The sequence below is a fragment of the Schistosoma mansoni genome (assembly GCF_000237925.1).
Source record: "Schistosoma mansoni, WGS project CABG00000000 data, supercontig 0148, strain Puerto Rico, whole genome shotgun sequence".
In the NCBI taxonomy this organism is placed as follows: Eukaryota; Metazoa; Platyhelminthes; class Trematoda; order Strigeidida; family Schistosomatidae; genus Schistosoma; species Schistosoma mansoni.
This window is the reverse complement of record NW_017386045.1, coordinates 437566-462840: the sequence shown is the minus strand read 5'-3', so window position 1 is coordinate 462840 and position 25275 is coordinate 437566. Positions and strand designations below refer to the sequence as shown.

Below are 25275 nucleotides of genomic sequence, written 5' to 3'. Positions count from 1 at the left end.
TTCCGAATCGATTGCATTGGAACGAATACATTTTTTTAAATAAAAATAACTCCTTGTCTACCCTTTGACCCTTTTTTTCTAAGTTATCTTATATATTTTCATTCTACGGAATTGTGTTTTCTTCCCGAACTACAATGTGTGTGCTTAATCTTTTTTACTACCAGTAACAGTGTTATTATTTCTACCATTATTCGGTCTGGCTGTGATGATCTAGTGTGACAGCTTGAACCAATACACAAATATACTAGATGCTACTATGAGTTTGACTGATCGACCGACCGACACTAGTAGATTTCAGCAAACAAATGAATGTACATTCAAATCAATGTTTTACAACCCTATCAAATGTCACGAGCTTATTTTTTCCGACTTAGAGAAAACCATCTATCCAATTTGCACGTATTTCACAATTATACAGAATAACTTAAATAACCCCCTAAACAGGAATCCATACATTTGACCATGAAAGTCATTGTGTAAAAAGCAAATTTAAACTGTAGGCCGCACTCTATGTTAGACCGATGTTTGATTCTGTGCGAAAAAGTATAGATTTCAAATGTATGTAGAAAACTTGTAAACAATATATATATATATATATATGCTCGGCAACTATATATATTCCATAATCGTTTTCAGAGGTTTGGTCACAACTGGTGTCGGTGCCATCTTGGTAAAAACTGACGTCAAACAATATGAACTTGGATACAGTAACGATAATTTAGTTGTCATTTCGGTGCCTTGGGCAAGTTTAACAAATGTAATCCTGATTTGATGTCTACTCTAGGACTCGAATCCAGTACCTTTCGTTTCAAACGCCATCGTGTTATGCACTCTAAGATGCAGATACATCCAGCCGACGAGTCCCAAATATTACGAAACGCGCGTCCTGGATTCCACTGCTAACCACTATCCATCTTTGCTTACAGAGAAAAACAGACGTTTATACTAAACCAACACTAAAATTTAGATAATTACTACTAATAATTATACAAACAATCAACTTATGCGAACACTTAGACGTAATTGAAAACAAAACAAAACAAATATTGCGCAATATCATTCCAACTTAATTAGTCTGTTGACATACATTGTTTTAAAAAAAAATACGGTAAAAACCAGTCTTGGTAAACAAAGGTTAGACAAAGTTATCAAAAACTATTTACACATAAAACTGTTTGTCTATTTATCTATCTCAGAGTGTGTATGTGTAGGGGGGTAAGGGTGGGGGTTGGGTGGACGGATGTATAAGCAACACATGTTCAAACAAATCGATTGATTGATAATTTTTTTCTTCAAAAAAATGAAAAACAAAAACAAAAGCACTGAACTTGGCAATTATCAATTCTGATTATTCACTAATGAATGATAATGTGTATGTTATGACCAGATAACAATAGTGAATGGTAACTTTGGGATCTATTTATGAACCATTATTATGCATATCATTTTTATCGTATAATTGATAAATAACTAAACTGTTCATATTCATGTTCTCCTTATCATGAGCTTTATTTTGACCTATAGACTATCATTATACAATTTACAATTCTTGAGTTATCCCTAGTCTATTAATTGCTGCCTCCCACATTAACAGCCACATTTGGCTAACTCTTGTACAAATGTTATTTTCTATTTCATGGTCGATGTGGTCTGTTTGATTGGTATAGAAACCCAGTATGTTTGAAATATAAGGATTGGTACCGCAGAGGCTGTTCTGGGCTTGACTGACTGGGCTAGGCAGAAGCAGGACCGATAGGCACTCTATACTGCTCGTATGGTTTTCGTGTGTTACTGTTCCAATAGATAATTCGCTGCTCTCTGATTGGCGGTTTTATCACGTCATACATAAACAGGGCATCCACTCGGCCACAAGTTATAACAGTGTATCACACCATGAAACATTGTACTCAGAATTAAGATGAAATGAACATTGACAAGCAGATAAACAAATACATGTGTGTATACCGTTTAAAATATGATATACATTGAATAAACTTAATGGATTTGTTGAATAATCAACATTTAAAATAGGATAAAAAGTTGAACATGTTGAATGGATTAACATAAATAGGGATGATTGATGTAGTACAACAGTGTCAAGATAATAGTAACAGTCAGTCAGCAACAACGTAGGACCAGGCACACAAATGCTTCGATCCAAGTTGCCATACCTCGTTAGCACAACAAGATGAACACCGGATTCATAGTAGTTAATTTAGTGATGATAATATATAAAAGATAGGTTGTATATAAGGATATAGTATAGGAAGGAAGACATATATGAAGCAATTTTAATCTCAAGGTTTAAGGGAAAATAAAGAGTGTATACACCTATACACCTATTATTAGATAATAGTAACAGTCAGATTGATTACATTTAAACGGATTGCTTAGGTAATTACACTAATATATAAATATATATGGTAGGTATCATTACCAAGTCTTAATTTGATAATTTCGAATAAATTGAGCATTGGGTAGATTGTTATAGATAAATTATATATTTGTAATATCCCAATGAGTAGAAAAATTAGATTTTCTGACGTTTCGTGACTTAGTGTAAGCCACTTCTTCAGAGAATAAATAACCAAATTAACATTAATCCAAGTTTAAATAGTACAAACGGAACAATCAAAGAATATTAGGTGATCAATCAAAAACAGGTCTCAATGAATCACGGTCCCGACATTGCATGTGGGACATTTTCACACCTTTACATTACAAATCAAACTCTATCCTTTGTAATTATAAAGGTCACACAGTTTTCATTATTAACAGTGCATACATACACACAAAATTACATACATGTAGCTTATGAATCACCTTGACCGAAATGAAATGACGTGACAGTGATTTATTCAGACCTGTTTTTGATTGATCACCTAATATTCTTTGATTGTTCCGTTTGTACTATTTAAACTTGGATTAATGTTAATTTGGTTATTTATTCTCTGAAGAAGTGGCTTACACTAAGTCACGAAACGTCAGAAAATCTAATTTTTCTACTCATTGGGATATTACAAATATATAATTTATCTATAATATATATGGTAGTTTCACACTTAGATGATGTAAAATTTCCAGTGAACTGGTTTCATAGTTCCTTACATTCGGTCTCTGATATTGTGTGTGTACCATTAAGACTCGTGTTTAGTTGGTGAGACCATAATTTATGGAAAACCCTTTGAGCGACTCTAAAATGATCTTAGGAATGAAGGTTTTAAACCAGTGTGAGGAATTGGAATTATGATTGACAGTTGATGGTTGGGATTAGAAACTAGATTTGAGGTTTTCATCACGAACTGACATCAGCTTAAATGCCGAAGCGTCATTTAGTCAAATAGATGAATGAAATTTGCGCCAAAATCTAAGACCTGTTATGTTATATTTGATTGGTTCGTCCATAAATTATAGTCTCACCGTTTAGTTTAGATTTTCTTAGGATTCAGTGTGTCAATGTGTGTAAACATAATACAACGATATATGAATTTTTGAATATGTCAAGATGAATAGAAATTACAATTTCTAATTTAATGGTTGACTTGTTTTAATGTTGGATTGATAAACACTCTGTTGACTTGAAAACACACAGAGAATAGGTGTTGACAGTTTTGAAGAAACAAAAACACATGAGCTACTTCGAAAAAAAAGCGTTATACAATAAAAAATGTTTTTTGAGAGAGATGAATTACTCCTATTTATGCAACTGACCAAATAAGTAGAGATTCATGTACTCAGCTTTTAGCTAAGTATGATGAGACTACTGGATGAACAATGTAAAAGTTAAGCACATGAAACTATGTGAAGATGATAAATCGGTTGATAAGGTAGTAAATCTTCATCAATTTAGTTGACTGAGACATGCATTACGTATGGCCATTAATCACATATTTCTAAGGGCAATGTTATCTCGTTTGGAGATAGACTTGAAAAGAAAGTTAAAGGCTGCCAAACCAAGAAGCGAAATCAGTCCATGAAGTCATTTATAAGTGGACTGAGCCATGTCAACAAGTGCAGACTACCTGGTTACGGTCTGAACAATTTTCGTAATCATTGGTTAAAGTCATGTATCATAATCAGTCACAATCACATAGATATATTCACTCTTTGCTTTCACAAGATCTCCAGTTTGAAAATATCATACTATTTTCTCTTTTTATACAACTAATCTTGTCGGCGACTAAAGATACTACTACTTTCACTGCTCTGCGATTTGTATTAATGAATTTTATTTGTTGTGCGGCAACTTCAAGCGGTGTACACATGTGCCAACCTCTAAGTTGTTTAACACTTGCTGACTGGCTCAGCTTCGCTCCACATTTTAAGTATGAGGAGCTAGTAATACTACACAGTTGTCCGAATCAAAGTAGGCTGAGGGAAAATTTTAATTGTACCATGTTATTTGAAAGTCGAAAGCCTTAAATATTAACCCACCACTTCCCCCTAGATACTCATTAGTCTATGTTGTTAAGATAAAATACAATTCCACCAACAACAAAAAACTAACACAATCGAACAACAACTTTGTCGTGCATCATCATTAATCAAAAATAGGTGAACACTTGATAAAATGAAAACTTATTTTAAAAAAGAAACCACTGATGTTGAGTTAGATCGGATCGGTACAATACAATAATATAAGGAAAAGACTGTTTCCTTTGTTTATCTTTTCATTAAACATTGAGAGCTTACAAAAGACACCAAGATTCTGCGGTCATTGTATCAATGATACAATGAAAGATTATTAGCTTTAAGAGGCATAAAGTGAACTACACAATAGTGAACTATAAAATCAACTTAAACTAATCATACTAATTAACAAATGAAATTAGCATTTACAGTACAGTTGGTACAACCAAATAAATAGAAACTAATTCTCTTTAAACAAACGACTGATTACTCACCAATTACTCATATTACATTTACACACTATTAGAGTGATAAACACAAGTCGGTGTTGTTGTTGTTTCAGTTTTGCATTCAAAACAAAAACAACTAAATAATCATTGGTAGTTTAGATAGAGACTATAGTATTACATAATTCAATTCGATAGATGAGAAATAGATGAACCAATGTAAGATGTTCAAATGTTTCTGTATAATTAAACTGACTATATTTGACCTTTTGCTTGATCATTCTAATGTTAGAGTACATTATTATCATTATATATACAGTCTCATATGATAAGATTAATGAGTGTAGAATTTCAATCAGAATCATTTTATTATCAGAAGCGTGAGTCAATTGAAGCTAGACCATCAGGTCGTGGATGCGCACTGCCACTGAGGAGTCCTACAATAGAACGAAACGGCCGTCCAATGCTTCCACGTTTTCCATGATGGTCTAGCTTCGATTGACTCATGCTTTCAACTATGAGAATCATTTTAGACAATGTATTATTTGTATTACTAAGAGCTAATGTGATCGATAAACAGGAAACTATAATGCAACTGGTAGATAATCAAAATTCGATATGGAATTTTTATGGAAGCTACTTTACTCTCACAGGACACATTAAATTGTGTATAATGAACTATGAACGATTTATATGTGTAAACGATTCACCTACTGCTATACTAGGTCCTCAACCAGCATTATTCTACCAAGGGCTTTATTACGGCTCGAATCAAGAACACGTCACTCTCATGACCAGTAATTGTATGCGCCAACAATCAAGCATAAGGGTAAATTTAGGGAAATATATATGACACATCAAATACCTAGCACATTATCTATCAGTTTGTGTTTAGGCAAACAACTAATGACTGTTCTCTCGCTCACACAACACTCAGTTGATCAGTTTGATTTAGCAACACATTTTATAACTAAATACTCAATAAATCGAGATTAGCTTAGATAATTTGTGAAATTTAGTCAATTTGTAGTCTATATTACATGAATACTTTGATTAGTTCAAGAAATAAAAACATAAGAGTATTGAACAAATATCCATCCTAGTGTGAAACACTTTAATAGTGTTCAAATCATAATTTTGGTTGAGAGCTACAACAAGTACATTACAATTTCAAATCATTGAGTTATTAACTGACAGCTGTCCAGTTGAAGTCAGTTAGATATGTTAACTAGAAATCTCGACAGTAGCTGTCACTTTGACATGATGTTAAGGTTTGTCTATCATGATGACCCAATAGAGTTATATTAACTGCTACATTCGTTTCACTAGGTTCTACTACACTAGGCGGGTCAGGTTGAAGTACGGTGAGACTAAAAGCCATAAACTTAAGTTTCGGAGGTAAAATCTCACTGCTCACTGTACTGAGGTGATATATAAGAAGGGTATTCTCTTCAGAAAACTGAGATTTTCAGAGATGGTACCTCACAACGGAAGAAAGGAGCTGTAAAATTTCGATCCTTACAATAGCAGACGTGACCTTAACCACATAGATTTACGTCCCCAGTGGAAAGGCCTTCAAGTTGTAAAACTAAGACATTAAGAGCTAAGGAAAAAGACGATTTAAGATCGGCCTCAAGACATTGACTGTCGACAACAAATCGACATTAATCAAAATAAACATAGAGAAGAAGTTTACTGATTCAAATCAATTTCGTCTTGATTAGGGAAGAAAAAAATAAACAGTGAATAGGATAGAATCCGTCACTCACTTTAGCTGTTCGTCCAGTTCCATGAAATGCCCAAGATGCTTTGATAAATTTCACTTCAGCACCAGATACACGCATGTAATACGGTTTCCATGAGTAAGATTTATTATCCTGTATTCAAAAAAAATATATAATCAAGGACAAAATAAGACTTGATATATTTTTGAAAGCAAAAAAATGCCTACACTTACAAAAATACTTAATAAACTATCTTTCACATCCAATAAAACAATTCAGTAGGTAACAACTCTTAGTTACAGCAACCTTAACTCTTTCTCATTAATGAAACGATCCCATTCTAAACCTTCTCTTCATATTAGATTACTTTAACAGTAAATTTTACAGACTCTGGAATAACTTACTACAATCTGTCAGTGAAATACAATTTTCGTTTGAAAATGACTTAAATATGTGAGATTGTGGTAGCATTAAGTATATTGTCATTTTTAATTACTGAACCTTCATATGTGTTGGTCCTTTAGATTAACATCGCCCCTGGTAACATTGACTAATCTTAATCATATAGATATGAATAAACCCCAAATCATTAAAAAATCTGGCACATGCATTATGGTAGGCCCCAATGAGCTATCGTTGTAATTATAGCTTTTGTTGTCCCATGCTTTCTGGTTCCGTTTTATTTTCTCTCGTTGTGGATGAATATATTTAATCCGTCATGGAAATGGAAATAACCTTTAACACACCGTTCATACATCAACAGAACATCCATTTAAAAAGAATCAAGAGTTCCCGGCTAAGTATAACAAGCTGATCATGCCTATAAACTGGCATAAATTCTATAATTATTACTTTCAGAATACCTATATTATTATTATTATTCATGCCATCCATGACTAAACACACCCTACACTTTCCAAGCCTCGGAATCGTAACTTCACAGTAATCCATATCATAGAATCAAACTACATTACGTAGGAAAACTTTCATAAAGACAAAAGAAACCTTCTGAAAATTAAATTGCTCCACGTGCCATTAGAACACATTACCCATAATACATAAAACTATTTAAAAAACAAAACCATCTTGTTCATAGTTGATAATTCAAGGAAGATTTCAATATCTACTAAGTAAACAATGACAAAAACTTAGAGATATCAAAGTATTACATCATTATTCAATTTTCGGATTGAATATAAACAGCGTATTTGACGTGATGATCATTAAAATTATCCAATTTTTAGTTACAAGTCGTAATGTTCTCCTTATCGCCTTCAAATGCCCGAGTACGATTGAGAGTGTGGAGATTCCGTTCTCCCTCTCGAAATGCTCTCTATGGCCAGGTGTACACAGCTTCTGTCAGGGAAGTCCTTCTCACTGCCTCTGTCAGGGCAGTATTACAGCCCTCACACAAATCAAATGAGATTTGTATGGTGCATATGTATCTGGTGCCCCTTTGTACTAATATTTATGTGGTTAAATAGATAAGTTTTCCTTATCACATTACCTGAAAGTACCTTTTATCACATTGAATTTACAATAGATTGCCATAGTGTTTAATTTGTTAACATTCTGTATTTTGTAACACTTCAAGTTGTTCTGTTTTTTTTTCAGATATTTGATCTCATAGTTGAAGTGTTTTTTGTATGGCAGCTGATGTGATCAAATTCATCATAGAACTGTTTATATGAGAATGCGAGCAATTACTCCATGAATATATAATTGTCAAATAGGTCAGCTGGAAACCTCAATACATATAATCGTTATTATTTAACAGTATAAAAATTAAAAAAAGCAATTTATTTTTGTATTGTTTGTTTGAATCTTCCAATTATTAATTAAGATTGTGATTGATCAGTCTCTCATTGGTATATGTGTATACTGTGCAGATTGCCTCGATACTGTCATTAAGTCACAAGCATTAAAAGCAAAGATGGATGGTGCCAAACAGTGGAATTCAGCAAGTGAAAAGTACTGGGCTCGAGTCCCGGGGCGAACAAAAACTCTGAGATGCAGGTACATCCAGCTGACGAGTCCCCAAATAGGACGAAACGCGAGTCCTAGATTCCACTGCTAACCACTATCCATATTTGCTTTAAAGAAGGCTACGTTTACTTAGTAAACACTAAAGTTATCTTTCTTAATACCAATAAAAAGTATTGAATTAACCATTAGTCAAATATGTATTCAATTAATATATAAACAAATAAAATGAATAAGAAAACTTACAGATCCACCGATAGTAAGAATTTTGCAAAAACATTGACGTGATAAAAATGATCCAGACATATCACATAGTATATTCTATGGAATGAATTTTTTCAACAAAAGAAAAAGTCATTGATTTGAAATTAGATATAAAGTTTATTAAAGAGGGTAATTAATATTTTTCATTGTACATAATTCTCTGGATAGAATGTTGAAAAAAGTCAAGGTCAGTTAGGTGTAATTTTATGACTTTTCATATCTCTACTAATTATTCATAATTAAGGTCAAGATGTCGGCTCGCCCCAAATGCCCTGGTACGGCTGAGTGTGGAGAGAGTCAGCTCTGATTCGCCAAATCCTCTCATATGGCCACGCATATACAGCCACCACCAGGGAAGTCCTACTCACTATCTTCTCGTGACATTACTGTTGTTTACGAAATTGAGTGGACGAAAAGCGAATATCCGGCGCTTTACCCCAGTTGGTGGAGACAGAAAGTACATCTAAGGAAGTTGGAAAAACCTCCATTCCAAACTAATGGTGCATATGGGTTGGCTCCAGTATCCTGAGGGAACAAATGACGTATGAATCAATCGTTGGTGACCGGCTACTATGGGACTGCATCTCCTTACGATGCTCCACTACCTTGTGGGTTAGAGCTTTAGGTCAAAAGGCTCCGGGTGTGGCCCCCTAAGAAAACCACTTGCTTCAGTTTGGGCATCCGGGCAGTATCACAGGCCTCACACAAATCAAATGAGATTTGTGTGGCGCATATGTATCTGGTGCTTCCTTGTACCAATATTTATGTGTTTAAATAAATGAATAAACACTGAAGAAATCTAGACAAGTTTGCTGAACAAAATGTTGGAAATATTTAGAAAGTTTCAACCGCTTATATTATTCAAATATAATTTACGGAAAAGAATGTTTCCTACATATTCAGTGCCCAATTTCTGTTAAACTATTCGTTCAAATATTGACGAATATTAGTATCAAGGGTACAGTTTTAAAAGGACGGATGGAAAATAAAACAATGAAAATGGGATAGAATAAATGTTTGCAAGGATATGAATGACAACAAAAGGTGTAGTTTAAGCCTAAATCGATTTTTTAACACAATCTCTATCTTTCTCATCAATATTAGAGTATTTTATGGAGATGAGCTAAGTAAACACCCAATGCTTTTCTATGTAAACTGTTAATAGACAGTTTAACTAGATAACGCAGAGATTGTATTGGTTTCGATAAAGAGGAATACAAACAAATGACCAATCATTTAACCATTATTGGTTGAAAAGCTGAGTGTCTTTAGTCTCAATATTTATTCATACATATTTTCTTATTGAGGCATAGTTTTAATGTTTAGTCTTGCTCATTATCAGTACTAATACGTTGTAAAGATCCCTTTGTTAACTTAATCTTGTTTTGCTAATAAGGTAAAGTAACTTAGGCTAACGTATATAACGTTACAAATTTTTATGTTTATGATGACTGACTGAACTTCGTCTGTAGCTGTTCTAGGGCTACTGCCGGTCCCAAGCCTACACAAAGAAGGAGGGTCGGGCATGGCGTCAGCATCCCGATCCGGTAGAAAACAACCTTGCTAAAAACGTTAAGTAAAATAAATAAATTAAACCATTTAAATTCTGCCCTTCGAATTGAAGATATATGACGTCTCATGGTGAAAGCCCATATTCACTGGAAGTCACGAGGCTGACGATTCTTCTAACAACCAGAGGAACAATAATATGGATACGTGGAATGTTCTAGTGGGCTGCCTATGCTTCTCCACGAGGAATAACATGTGTAAGTAAGATGACTAACTGAATGAAGGATTATCAAAATCGGTCTCCAAGATGCAAATGATAAAAGAAATTTGTTAGTTTCTCTTTTTTGAACAGAATTATGTAAGAGGAACTGTTAAAAGAATCGTAATACATATCTTTTTGGTAATTTCTGTTTCACCTAAACCCACATCCCTCACTCATATGTACACATCGTTACTTTTGATAGTTTTCTTTGTACAATTCAAGTTAATTTCCTCCAACCAGCATTGGCCTAGATTTCAGTGAAATTTAATATGATTAGATGAAATTTACGCTTAACACAATTTGTGATAGAAGTTATTTAAGAGAATAAATGTGACTTACAAAACTGATATTATCAGAAGGGGTTTTGTGGAGATTTCAGTATTTTCATAGTTGAAATCAGGAGTCAATTGAAGCTAGACCACCATGGAAAACCTGGAAGCACTGGACATCCGTTTCGTCCTATTGTGGGACTCCTCAGCAGTGCGCATCCACGATCCCGTCTCGCAAGATTTGAACCCAGGACCTACCAGTGGAGTTCAACCAGGTCTGTTGTGAAATAACAACTCATTGAAGACAATTGGTGAATAGTTGCTCAACTTCTAGGATTGATTGAAATCGGACATTAACACCATCGGATACCGACTCAGTGGTCTATCGGTTAAGTGCTCTGGCGCGAGACTGGTAGGTCCTGGTTTCGAATCTCGCGAGGGATCGTGGATGCGCGCTGTTGAGGAGTCCCACAATAGGACGAAACGGATGTCCAGTACTTCCAGGTTTTCCATGGTGGTCTAGCTTCAATTGAATCATGATCTTACCTATGCAAAAAACTGATATTGTTCACTTATTTATGTCTCTTATTTACAGTTACATGTTCTGTAAATAAATTGTATACAAGAATGTTATATCTTTTATTATTTTGAACGAAAAACTAAGTCTATTCTTTTAGCCATTGACTATAAGAAAGAGTAAATGAATGAGCCAGTTAGAGAACATTCGTTATAAATGGATAGGTTATAGGAAAACAAACAATAACTGTAGATGAATTTATCATTAGATTGTTCATTTTTACAGAAATCTAAAAAGAGTTTTAAAGAGTATCTACATTGTTTTTAGTTCGGATTACGATTAGGAGTTTCAGATGACCAGTTTTATCATGAACTAACATCAAAATACACTACCATCAAATGAAAGCTTGACTAAGAGTAAAACGTTGAAGGTGAAGATTTCAGAATACTATTTTATATAAAGTCTACAGAATAACAATTGAGGAATGAATACGTTTAACACAATCAACTGGAACTTTCTCAGTACTATATGAGATAATCGCTACTGTTCACGATACATGAAAGCCAATTGCTGAGCAAAAACTTAAAGAAAATCACTTTCCCAATGTTGATAGTTCATCCCTATATTATACTTTCATCACTCGATCCTATGTTTTGATTTCAAATCGTTCAAAGGCTTACATCAATGTGAATAGCTATCGTTCAATCACGACACAATGTATCATTCCATATGATTTATCGATGGATCAGAATTTGTTTTGTTGGTTCAAATCATTTACAGCCTACACTATAACATGCTTATCATTAAAAAGAAGATCGAAATGGAACATATCAGCAGTGTATTCGCAGTAGATTGGCACTATATCTAAAGTACTAAGCCTTCTTATTCTATATGATCATTTTAATAGTCAATTAAAATGTTTATGTGACTTAAATTTTTAATCGTATTCTAGTCAATTTTGGTGTATGGCTTCTTTTTTTCTAAATAAAAAAAAATGCTTCAGTGTGGGGGATCGTACAGTTTCTGTCGAAGGATGTTTGTTTTCTTCTGGATGATGGTGTATATCATGTCATGTCGTCTATCAAGGTGTTCCTGGAATTCTAAAATACTTTCAATTTATCAAATACTAAGCTCAATATGACTAGATATTATAATTGAATAATTATTAGATAGCTGACAGTGAAATAGATAATCAGTCTCAAGTATTCAATAAATCAACCATTCACACTAGTATATATGTTTCATATTAACAATATAGAATTCAGTATAAGTTTGTGAAGATTGTTGAGTTCTAATTTAGATCGTGAACCAATCAATGTTAGACCACCATTGATCAGTTCACGATCACAATGGGTACATACTTCTATATGATTGAAATTGGCAACAAAATAGGTTTTCAAAGTTGGTTGATTGTTGAAAACAGAAAAAGCATACTTATTCATAACACCATACATATATTATAATAAATTGTGCTAGACTTGAGACTATGTGTAGCCGCATATAGAAAATCAATACTGAACGAAATCGCTTTAACTGATATAAACTTGTTGTAATTAAGTAGATTTGATCCATAATTGGATGTGTAATGAACACAAAACTGTAAACTTCGTTGTTACTGTTAAGGTTAATCAAAATTACGTTATTATGAATATTGATAAAGATTTACCAGTGATTTTCCCTATGATTGTGGAGATGTAATTCTAAGTTTAAAGCAGTAGAAATAATAAGAGTATTAGTAATTGTAAAAGTGATTAAGTATACACCATATGACTCGAAAAGAAAGAATGATTTCACAACATACAAAGACATATAAGATCATTGTGCTACTCATCAATTACAGTTTTGCAGAACAATGAGAAGATGGAGTTGATCTGGAATAAGAAGGTATTTGCTCTATATGTTCCGAACATTCCGGTCAAACGTATACTTGTCAACGTATTTCATAAGACAGATATGAAGCGATTTTTAATCTCATGGTTTAAGGGAAGATAAAGAGTGTATACACCTACGCCATTGTGATCGATTCTGAGCCATGTCACCTAGAGTCTCCAACCATTGGTTAAGATAGTCGCGCCGACTCCAACCAAGTAGTCTGCATCTACCAACATGGCTTAGACTAGAAGTTAGTGACTTCAAGCTCTGATATAAATATATATATATATATATATATATATATATATATAGCGTCTGTATAACTAGAAAAACAAAGTGTGATTATTTGAGTAAAAAGTACATGCCAATTAACAATGTTTACACAAATAAAATAGAACAGGATGAACATGAAACCATAAATTTCAGTGTCTCAAAGTGATAATCAATTGTGCAATAACTTTTTGAGTTATTCAGATAATAATAACATAGAAACGAGACCGATTGATACTACTCTTAAAAATTCATAAGAAGATTCAAACAGCCAATAAAAGATGCCATAAACTTCACCCTAATGTACAACCTAATGGTTATATAGACTCAATAGTTAAGTTGATAACGCAATGGCATTTGAAGTCAACGATATTAAGTTCGATTACAGAAATGAACATCAACTCTGGGATGTGAAAAGTATATACAACTGAAGACAAGCTGCAAAAAAGAAGAGATGCGCTTCCTAGATTCCATCATTGTTAGCCACCACAATCCATCTCTGTTTATAATTGATAGAAATTATTTTTAAAATTATCATTTAATCCAAATAACTAAATGAACGGTAGTTTGAAGATTTTATGTAATAAATCTTTTCTTTTGATTTCTCCCTCATATAAAGATAAAACAAAAAAAACAAAGATAAAGTTGAAATCATGAGTCAATTGAAACCAGACCACTATGGATGCGCACTGCCACAGAGGAGTCCCACAACAGGACGAAATGGCCGTCTAGTGCTTCCAGGTTTTCCATGATGGTCTAGCTTCAATCGACTTATGATTTCAACTATATAAAATTACTGAAATCTTCACAAAACCCCCCTTCTAAATAACAAAGATGTTTAGATTGATTAGTAGTATGATGTCAAGTGAGATGAAACCTAATGGAATATTGAAATGATTTACTATATATACACCATATAATAGATTATATTGTAAAATTAATGAGATTTACAATATATTACTATTGTTAAACAGTTATATATATATATATAGCCTCTCACAGGAAAGTCCTACTCACTGCCTTCTCGTGGCATTACTGTTGTTTACGAAATTGAGAGGACGAAAAGCGAATGTCCGGCGCTTCAACCGGGTTAGTGGACACGGAAAGTCGACCTAGGGTAGTTGAGAAACCCTAATTCCAAACCAATGATGCACATGGGCTCGAGGATCCCTAGTGAACAAATGGCGTATGAATCAATCGTTGGTCACCGGCTACCATGGGACTGTATCTTATAACATTGCTCCACTGTCTTGTGGATCAGACATGTAAGTCAACGAATCGTGGTGTGGTCCCCTATGCAAACCACCTGCTTCAATTCGGGCACCTGGGTAGTATCACAGCCCTCACACAAATCAAATGAGATTTGTGTGGTGCATATATATCTGGTGCCCGTTTGTACCAATATTTATGTGTTCAAATAACTAATATATATATGAAGTTGAGATCATGAGTCAATTGAAGCTAGACCACCATATATATGCATAACTCTACATTGACTAATCAATGAATGTTGAGATTAAGCATTTTATACCAAATAAATATGATTAGTTTAAATAAAAATAATCGTGTTCGGCATTACAATAATTTGTAATTATTATAAGAGGTCAAGGTAAAAAAAAAAGTGTGATCAAAATGATCAAAGTTGATTATGACAAGGTAGAGAAGGAACAAATAGAACAGATCATTAAGTTAGATTTATATAATGATTTGTGTTTAAAAGTTATCTCTACATTAGGGACAATACAATACTCTCATTTAGATGAAGTGTAATTATATAAATATATATACACATACACACGAACGAACGAACGAACGAACGGACGGATTAGGTTATCTTGAAAATATTAAAATGTGATGAGACAAGATAAATTCAAATGTTTAAATGTACTTTCATCCCAATTGACAACTATTATACACTGTTCGAAGTGAAACAAACTATAGTTGGGAATTCAACTTAGTATTGTTTATTTGGATCTTCACGTTGATGTGTTTGTACTGCAACTGGTCAGTCTCTTATTGGCATATGTGCATACTGTGCGTATTGCCTCGATATAGCCTAAATTCACAAGCATGGTAAGCAAAGATGGATAGTGGCTAGCAGTAGAATCCAGGACCCGCGGTGCGTCCTATTAGGGACTCGTTGGGAATGTCTTGCCAAGAAAAATTAGTGAGGGATATTGAGAGAGCTATTGTTTACAAAATAAAAAAATAAATCAGAAGGGGTTTTGTGGAGATTTAGTATTTTCATAGTTGAAAGCGTGAGTCAATTGAAGCTAGACCACCAAGGAAAACCTGGAAACACTGGACGGCCGTTTTGTCCTATTATGGGACTCCTCAGCAGTGCACATCCACGATCCCACATCTAGCTTCAATTAACTCACGCTTTCAACTATGAATAATATATATATATATATATATATATATATATATATATATATATATATACATATATATATATATATATATTCTTGAGTGATATGAAAAGAAAGTTAGGTTATAAGTGATTTTAACAGTGTAGGAGTGAGACTGGAAGGTTCAAGGAATAACTGCATTAGGTAGGGCTTTATGGAATAGGACGACAGGAATCCGTTCGATGAGACGTGCTATTATTGTTAGGATTGAACATTTGTAATGCCCTTCTTTTCATTATGAGAAAGCATCAACGCTGCATATGTGAACTGTCTAAAGGAAATACCTGATTGTTATTATATGCTCATACAGTCAGTAGTAGGACTTAACACTCGGACCTTTAGTTGTCTTTAATCTTACCGTTTTCCAACTAACTTGTGTAGCACGGTTACACTTAAAGGAACGAATGATCCGGTCAAAATAAATTGATTTGGTTATTACAATAGGCAAGCCTGACCAACACGTGTCAAGACAGCAGATACGATTGGGAACAAGAGATTATGGCTGAGCCAAGAACTATAATACACACACAAGTACTTCCGCTTGTTCCGATCAGTTTCTAAGAAGAAATCTACACTATATACTTTAGTTTCGTCTACTCTAAGAACAAAAAAACTAGACTTCATAAACTACCCGATAATTTATGAAAATGAATTATATTGATATCAACTAATTTGTAGGCAATAAATCTTAAATAGTTTCCTAAATTCAAATGAGCAACAGCTTTTCCATGGAAGCCACAACCACTGACGTAAACAAACATCTCCGCCAGGTAACAAAAGAAAATCAGAAAGCACTGGATGGCTGTTTCGTTCTGGTGTGGCACCCCACTGGAAATTGAATTCAAGATCCTTGAGTCAATAATAATAAGTGCAATAGTGATTAATTACGACGAGTAACCACCTGAATTCAAGAATTCCGGATGTGAGGCGTTTTAACCAACAATCACATTCAAGTAGAGCCTACATAATTCAATGATTGTCTATACTCCAAAAAATACTGTATTTACATGTTATTTATCAATTATTTATTTAAACGCATACATATTGGTACAAAGGGGAACCAGATACATATGCGCCACACAAAACAATAAGAATGGGAAGAGAAAGGGGGAAGATGTGTATATATAAAGGAAAAAAAGGAGGGACTGAAATGTACAACCGGAAGACTCAGCTAAGAAAGTTAGAACCACTCTTTATGAAGAAAGTAAAAGAAGGTTACAGCAGGCTCGCCACTGGCTTCTATTCCGAGCCATATCTGATAACGTCTCTAGCCACTGTGTTGCACCATCTCTTGGACCCCATCCAGGGAGTCGTGAAGGACCAAGAGAAGCTAGCCCTTTGCAGCTTTCTTTCATACCACGACACCATGTCATACACTGACCATGTATACACATAAGCGCCTAAACTTTAATTTGATAACTTCAAATGCAAAATAGGTTGAATGAAATAAATTGAGAATCTCAAAAAACTCTAAACCTAAACGTTACCAACTGAAGGTCACATCACAAGGAAAACTATCAGTATCTATCAAGTTATAGAAAGATTTTGTACGGACTACCTAGTGAAAATACAAACAATGAGTATTTTCTCTAAATTAATGAAAATCGTACAACATTGAAGGATAATAAGGAATAATTAAATGACCGATATGTATACAGTAAAATCTATCTATCAATTAACTTACCGATTCTGAACGATGTGATCGTAGACCTGAGCATAAAGAACGAAACTGTAAGCGTTTTTTAGTCGAGTTCACATTAGTATGATCACGACTCGATTCCGAACAATGTGAGCTGGAAGTAAACAAACAATCTCATAAAATACGGGCTTTCACAATGTTTTTCAATCTGCGCTGAGTACTTTAGTGAAGTGAATAGATTATGGAACCCATTTATATAAAAAGATATAATTCAGACTTCTCGAACCGTATAACAAACCGAATTTACCAATCAGATCTGATGAACAAAGAATGAAGAACTGATGTCATGAACTAACATCAACTTCACTAAAAATCAAAAGCAGAATAGTATACATCCTATGTTGAACAAAAAGACCACTTGGAAGTCACATTAGTCCTGACAGTCTGGTGTTTGACAAAATCTCAGCACGGATTCAAATGGCTCGATTGGCTATTGCCCACTTGAGTCACTTATGATGTAAGAGAGATATCAGTCTGCCAAACAAACGACGGGTTTACTGAATTACAATTTGCTCTGTCCAACTTCATGGATGTGAAACATGAGCATTACGAAAAGAGGATATTCACAGGTTACTAGCATTCGATCATGGGTGTCTTGGATGCACTGACTGTGTATTTTAGTTCACGGAGTAATCGGTGAAGGGGTTAGGAATAGGTTACTCAGTAAGAATGAGAAATGAGTTGAAGATGTAGTAAATATTCATCAACCGGGGTGGTTCAAAGACGGGTCACGTCTGCCCAACCACGACCTACCTAGAAAGGCAATTTTGTCTGATGTAGGAGTAGGTTGGAAGAAATCTAGGATTTCATAAACCTTAAACATTGAATCACTTCATGAATTCATCAATAGATGGACTGAACAATATTAATGAGTGTAAACTACCGGGTTGCGATCTACATGATTATCGCAACCAATGATTAGAGACTGTGAATGACATGATTCAAAATCGTTTGGAATGGCTCAAGTGCATCGATTCTATGTCTTCTCTTTTTTTCTCTTATACACACCATACCTTCTCTTTGTCTTCTCATTCTCATTGTTTTGTGTGGCGCATATATATCTGGTGCCCCCTTGTACCAATATTTATGTGTTCAAATAAATAAACAAGTGCATCGATGTGATTTAACATATACATAGGATGGAAATGAAGTATACTACCTAAGTGTAAAAGTAGTTAATATCGGCTGTTTAAACCTTCCCATTGATATTTAGAACTGAAATTGGTTAGTCGCTTTTAGGTATATTTACATCATGTGAGGTATGCCTCGATTTTGTTATAAAATCACAAGCATTATAAGCAGCGATGGATGGTGGTTAGAAGTGGTTTGAGTGAATAGTGCTTTGTTCGAGTCCTGGAGTGAACTTTAACTCTGGTGTGTAGAGGGTACATCCAGAAGACGAGTTTCGAATAGGACGAAACACGCGTTTTGAATTCTACTGCTAGTCACCATATATCTTTGATGAAAATACGTAGGCGTTTTTCGCAATAGTTATTAATTGGATTTCAGTTCACATATTCCAAGAGCTGTTAGCATCCTAGGAAAAAATCAGTGTTAATATCGTTCATCCTAATTGTTGTAGATCGAAGCGGATTGTAAAATTATGGAAAAAATTAAACCGTGATAAGCGCATATCCTAATTTGAACGACCAATTCACGCTGTAGAGGAGAAATTGCAGCAATTATTGATTCTACAAGTACCATCATACTTTCAGTAAAATCGAAAATAAAAATAGGTTTTCTGTGTAAGAGTGTCTCTGTGAAAGTCATTTCATCATGTTGAAATCCAAGTACACTTTGTCTCTAGTTATAACGAGAAAATCCAACAAACTAATTTCAACAGTTTAATTTTGCCAGGTGTTCGATATCGTTATTCGAACCATTTGGAGCCTCCATAAACTTTTTATCAACGAAGTTTGGACAGAGCATCAAAAAGGATTGCGTGACGATGATAATAAAGCAATATCTAAACTAAGTATTTCACTTAACAATGTGCGACTGAATCTGTAACCAACTTTGAGCGCACTTGGTATAAGTGTTTGCTATACTTTAAAGAACGAAAGCCTGGTTACGTTAAACCAATTTACTTTATGGTGTAGTTACTCACCTAAGAAAACGGTAGATGTTTGCTCAATGTTGTTCATTGATTAAATCTATAAATTAATATCGTTAGATACCGTCATAGTGGTCTAGAGGTGAGGCGTAGGCCCTAGATTCGAGTCCAGCATGTGGATTCGTGAATGCGTACTGGTGAGGAGTCCCATACTAGGACGTGGCAGATTTTCAGTGCTTACAGGTTTTCAATTGTGGTCTAATTTTGATCGACTCATGCTTTCACTGAATCTAAACGAATAGTTCACCTATGTCGTGTAGCGCATAATTCGATGTTTATGTTCACTCTACGGTAATTTTTTTGTCATAAACAGAAAGCATTTTTGTTGTCATTAGAAAAACACAGTTATATAATCCTTATTGATAATTCAAAAGTACCAAAATAAGGTCGCGACATTTAAAACTTTGGGTACCATTTAATTATAAACAAATAATCAATACCTAATCACTTCTATATAACACACATATTTTGTTCTAAAGGTAGTTTAAAAACCAATTAATTATAATGCTGGAAATAATTATGCTACTATTTGTTAACAACAATCAGCTATCAGTTAAATATGCGTTTCCATGATTACAAGCAGTTTCACAGAGACGACTGTCAAAAAACCATAGCGAATGTACTTCAAACTTAGCAGTTGGGTCTATTGGCAATCTGGTGAAAATAGATTATATTATAGGTAGTAAGTAAACTAGTAGTGAAAACCATAGTAGCTTATGCTTATCTGGGCCATATTTGAACTTTCGTGATGTTAGTCTGGTTGTAAAGGATCGGATCTATAATCCATCAATCAGAGCAGTCGTAATCTATGCTTGTGAATCCTAGCCTCTCTTATTTGACGATGTCAAGCAACTTTCTGTGTTTGATCGTCGTTGGCCCTGAACAGTTTCTGACATCCAGTAGCAACGCCATGTTAGTGATGTGCAGATTCAGTAATGTGTGTTCGAGCACAGAGACTATAATTCAGTTGATGTCACTACCTTGAAATACCGACTTCAGTGGCATGGACATGTACTACGAACGTCATCCCATCGAATTCCACATCCTTGAGTTATTTTCCGACGATAGGACAGGTTGGAAAAAAAGGGGGGGTCAATGTGTCACACAACATGGTGTTGTCATGGTATTAAAGAAAGCTGTACAGGAATGATTTCTGTTGGTCCTTCACGACTCTATGGCTAGAGTCCTAGAGATGATGCAACACAGTGGCTAGAGAGGTTATCCGAAATGTTTCAGAATAGAACCCACCAGTGGCGATCTTGCTGTAATTTGCTTTTACTTTTTTCATACAAGTGAGAGGAACCTATTTAACTTCAAGAATCCTCTCTAGTTGTATTTTTTACTTAACTAACCTGCTTTTCCCGTCGTTATTATTATTGTAATTGTTGTCATTACTTCACTGATATACATTTTATATCCTCTGTATATATTAATACAAATTGTTGGATGATAAATCAATACCATTAGGGTAGGTGTTTAGTTTAGGTACAAAATGATCTTAAACGCACAAAGTGGGAGGAGGTGTTGAACTTCCATACAGCTAAAGTTTCGATAATTCTAAATATTCCTTATATACAAATCCTATTAAGATCAATCTTATGAGTTGTTTCAATTATGCGTTTAGCAGTTCAGGAAGATGAGTGTTTACAACTTACGTTTACTAGGACATTGGATTAATAGTATTCCTAAAACCATGACGATACATGTTTAGACACCTTAACATATAAATCACGACTGCTCTATCGTAAATATGTGGGATCACAAAAATACACACACAAACACGAGTGTAAATTGATAAACGCAATGGGATCTGATACAGTCGTTGACATTTTGTCAACGTCTATAGAGAGGGATGGACTTTGTTTCTTTTCCACATAATTCTGTTAATGACAAAAGAAGAAAAAATCGAACACTATCTACAAAACTGTTCCAATTGCAAAAAACATTACATCAGACAAAGTGAACTGCCTCTTCATCGTTGCCTGCATGAACATCCATTAGCGGTCAAACGCTATTATATATCTTTACTTATATCAGCGCATGAGGACGATCATGGACACACACTCGGAAAAAAATATGTTGAAATCTTGGATAGAGGAAATACTAAAAACAGCGGAAAATTTTGGGGGGGCTTAGCAACAGATCAATCAGAAAAATCATAGACAAATATAGGATCGAGAATCAGATCAAAGGGAGATCCAATCAAAATAAACAGCCAGACGATGACAACTTGAAGGTTAACAATGATCAATCAAAATTGCGTTCGACAGGGCAAGCTGTGAGTCATATGTAGAGGAATCCGAACACTTTACTTCTTTCTAAAGTTTGCCCAGAAGGACAATGAAAGCTCCATGACTGAATCATCCAGCTCAGAAACAAAAACTTCATCTAAATCATCTACCTGAGAGCTACAAATCTTCTCCACTATCTCAATACCATTACACTATCCAAATGTGTTTAGTTAATAATGAATAATAAACACAACCATATAACTAATGAAACAAACAAAAAAAGTATTAATAATTAATCTATAATGAATTACTTGTAATGAGCAGCTTTTGTAGACATATCTTTATGACAATTAGGTATAGGACTAGAATAGTAAGGTAGTTGTGAAGAAAATTCTAGATTTTTAACTGTATTCTTATCATTACCATCAGATAAACTATTCATCTGTTGATAATTATCCCATATGCCAGGATGCCGATGAGTTTTACTTTTACGGCTACTACTATTACTACTACTAGTAGTAGTAGTAGTGGTAGACATAGAAGTAGTATTTGTTGTTGTTATCGTTTTCTTATTGGCTAAACGTTGACTTTCTTGTTCAAGTATATGATACATTTCACCGGCTCGTGTCCATAAATCTGAAACAGATTCATTTTGATCTTGATCAAATGATGCCCATAAACGTGAACTTAATAAACTAGTTTTACTGGATCGATGTGATGTACCAACAGAAATATAATTTGACTTATTAGTATATGTTTCACGACAAGGCATAGATGAATCTTCTTTAGCTAAAAAGAAACAAATAATAACAAATGTACAGATAAAATTATCCAAATGGAGAATTTGTATTGGGCCAAGTTGTAATATCAAATTAACAAAAAGGAAACTGAAGCAACGGAAATAGTGCAGTATGCAACGGTAATGACAAAGAATGAAAAGATGAGAATGTAATGTGAGAAGAGAGAATGAAAAAAGTATACATGAAATGATACTGCAATTCAAGTATATTCAGCTGATTTCTATACGTAATTGGAAGTTGTTGTTGGCGATCTCATACATCTCAATCGATGAAGATTCAGTAATGTATCAAACATATGTGTAATCTGATCTTCTCAATCTTCTGCTCGAGAAAGAGGAGTCCGCTTTTTCTCTCCAAATGCTCTAATATGACAATCTGTACGTAGCCACTGCCACGAAAGTCCTACTCATTGTTTTCTCATGACTTTGGATTTTTTCATGAAAATGAGAGGACAAGAAGCGAATGTTTGGTGGGAGATTAAACCGAGATGAGAGGGATATAACGGAGGATACATAGGGGAAGTGGAAAACACTCATTTCAAACCAATGGTGGACATGAGATCCAGGATCCTGAGAGAACGAACGGTCTTTGAACTTATTTTTGGTCACCGGCTAGCATAGGACTACATCTAACAAAATGCATCGTTATGACTAGAACTGCATTTTACTAACATAAGTATTACGACTGATTATCTACAACGATGAACCTATAATTTTAATTCATATATATTGTTCGTTCAGATCTTTCCATTGATGTTTAGGACTGCAATTGATCAGTCTCTTTTTTGATATATGTGCATCCTGTGCGGATTGCTTCGACATTGCATCAAGTCATAAGTAATTTAAACATAAGCTATAAGTTGGCTAGCAGTGGAATCCAGAACGTGCGTTTCGCCCTACTCGGGACTCACTAGCTAGATGTACCTACCACATCTCAGAGGTGACGTTCATTCCGAGACTCGAAACTAGTAACAATCTTTTCAACCGCCATCTCGCTATCCATACCTAACTACTGAGTACAGATAACCACTGGTCTTCGCGATGCAATGGATTTTAATTCATATATATAAATTACTTACGTGATGAATATGAAATATTTGCTCCATATACATTTGAAACATCTTTTCCTAACAGTCCAATATTAACAGTACCAGTTTGAAAAGGTTGCTTATCAAGCAAATAATCATGCTCGTCATCATTATTATCATCACGCGTAAAAGATGATACATTCATTTGGTGTTTCGAATGTAATCCTTGATTAACACTACCACTACTGGTAGAGCTTCGACGTCGAGGTAAGTGAATAATTTTAGGTTCAGTATTATACTGGTAATTATTGATGGAATTTTTTTGTGAAGCATTAACAGCGGGTAAAAGTTGACATGGTGATGTATGGACATTTTTAGATAATGTAACAGAAACTGGTTGACTCTCTGTAGTATTACTTGTGGTAATTGTGTTATCAGTAGAAGTGATATTCATCGATGTTATTGTTTTCACTTGATCATATCGGCCAGGATGACGAGTAGAAGCATAGGCACGTTTACGAATAAATCGAACTGGCAGTGTATCTGTATTTACATCTTCAGTATATGACGGATCTATTGTATGTTTTCGAATAATTCGAACAGAATCATACCCAGACTTTTTAGATGATTCAAATGTGTTCAAATTATGATCGATCGATTTGATCTTAGTCGGTGTTTTATCAGTTCCTGTCGGAGAATTATTCATTAACTGAATTGAATCAGGTGGGCAAGAGTTTTCTTTACGAGCTTCACTAGTTGATAAGAAGTCATCTGAGAGTAAATTATTCGTTGATGAATTATCAAATTCTGACGTTTATTAAAAAAAACATACAATAAAACAATGTTTTCATTAAAGTAACATCATTTTAAAATAAATATAAAGGATAACCGTTGATGTGTATACAAATTCCAATGATACTATCCGTTAGCCTGAACCGAAGTAGGTGAAGCGGACTTCGAATATGGGATTTAATGGTTGAAAATCAAATGACTTTACCATTAAGTGACTAGCACTAAACAATTCTCCTTATTCCTTACAAAAAAGCAGATTATCAGAAGGGGTTTTGTGGAGATATAGTATTTTCATAGTTGAAAACGTGAATCAATTGAAGCTAGACCACCATGGAAAACCTGGAAGCACTGGACGGCCGTTTCGTCCGATTATTAACACCGTTGGATGCCGGCTCACTCGTCTATTGGTTAAGGCCTCTGGCTCGAGACTGGTAGGTCCTGCGTTCGAATCATGCGAGGCGGAATCGTGGATGCACACCGTTGAGGAGTTGCATCATTTGACAGAACCGTTCGTCAAGAGAAAACATACAAAGTTTGCAAGATCTCGTTAGAACAGAATAATTTTATGAACTATTCCAGAGATCCTCAAGTCTCCTAGTGAATATGCATCTTCCTAGTTATCTGCAGTAATAGACGGAAAACGGAATGAACCAACTTGCCATAGACTCATTCATAT

The 25275-nt window shown here is 34.5% G+C and overlaps 1 protein-coding gene across 1 annotated transcript in view; it reads right to left on the bottom strand.

Annotated features, from left to right (window-relative positions):
* Positions 1-25275, bottom strand: part of Smp_212300 (hypothetical protein) — a gene marked incomplete at both ends in the record, with an annotated part of 79107 nt that overhangs the window by 33876 nt on the left and 19956 nt on the right. Inside the window, 5 exons of the mRNA XM_018799409.1 lie at positions 6626-6733; positions 8810-8884; positions 17622-17730; positions 22292-22769; positions 23859-24614. Coding sequence (XP_018646617.1) covers positions 6626-6733; positions 8810-8884; positions 17622-17730; positions 22292-22769; positions 23859-24614 — 1526 coding nt within the window. The remainder of the gene's footprint in view (positions 1-6625; positions 6734-8809; positions 8885-17621; positions 17731-22291; positions 22770-23858; positions 24615-25275) is intronic.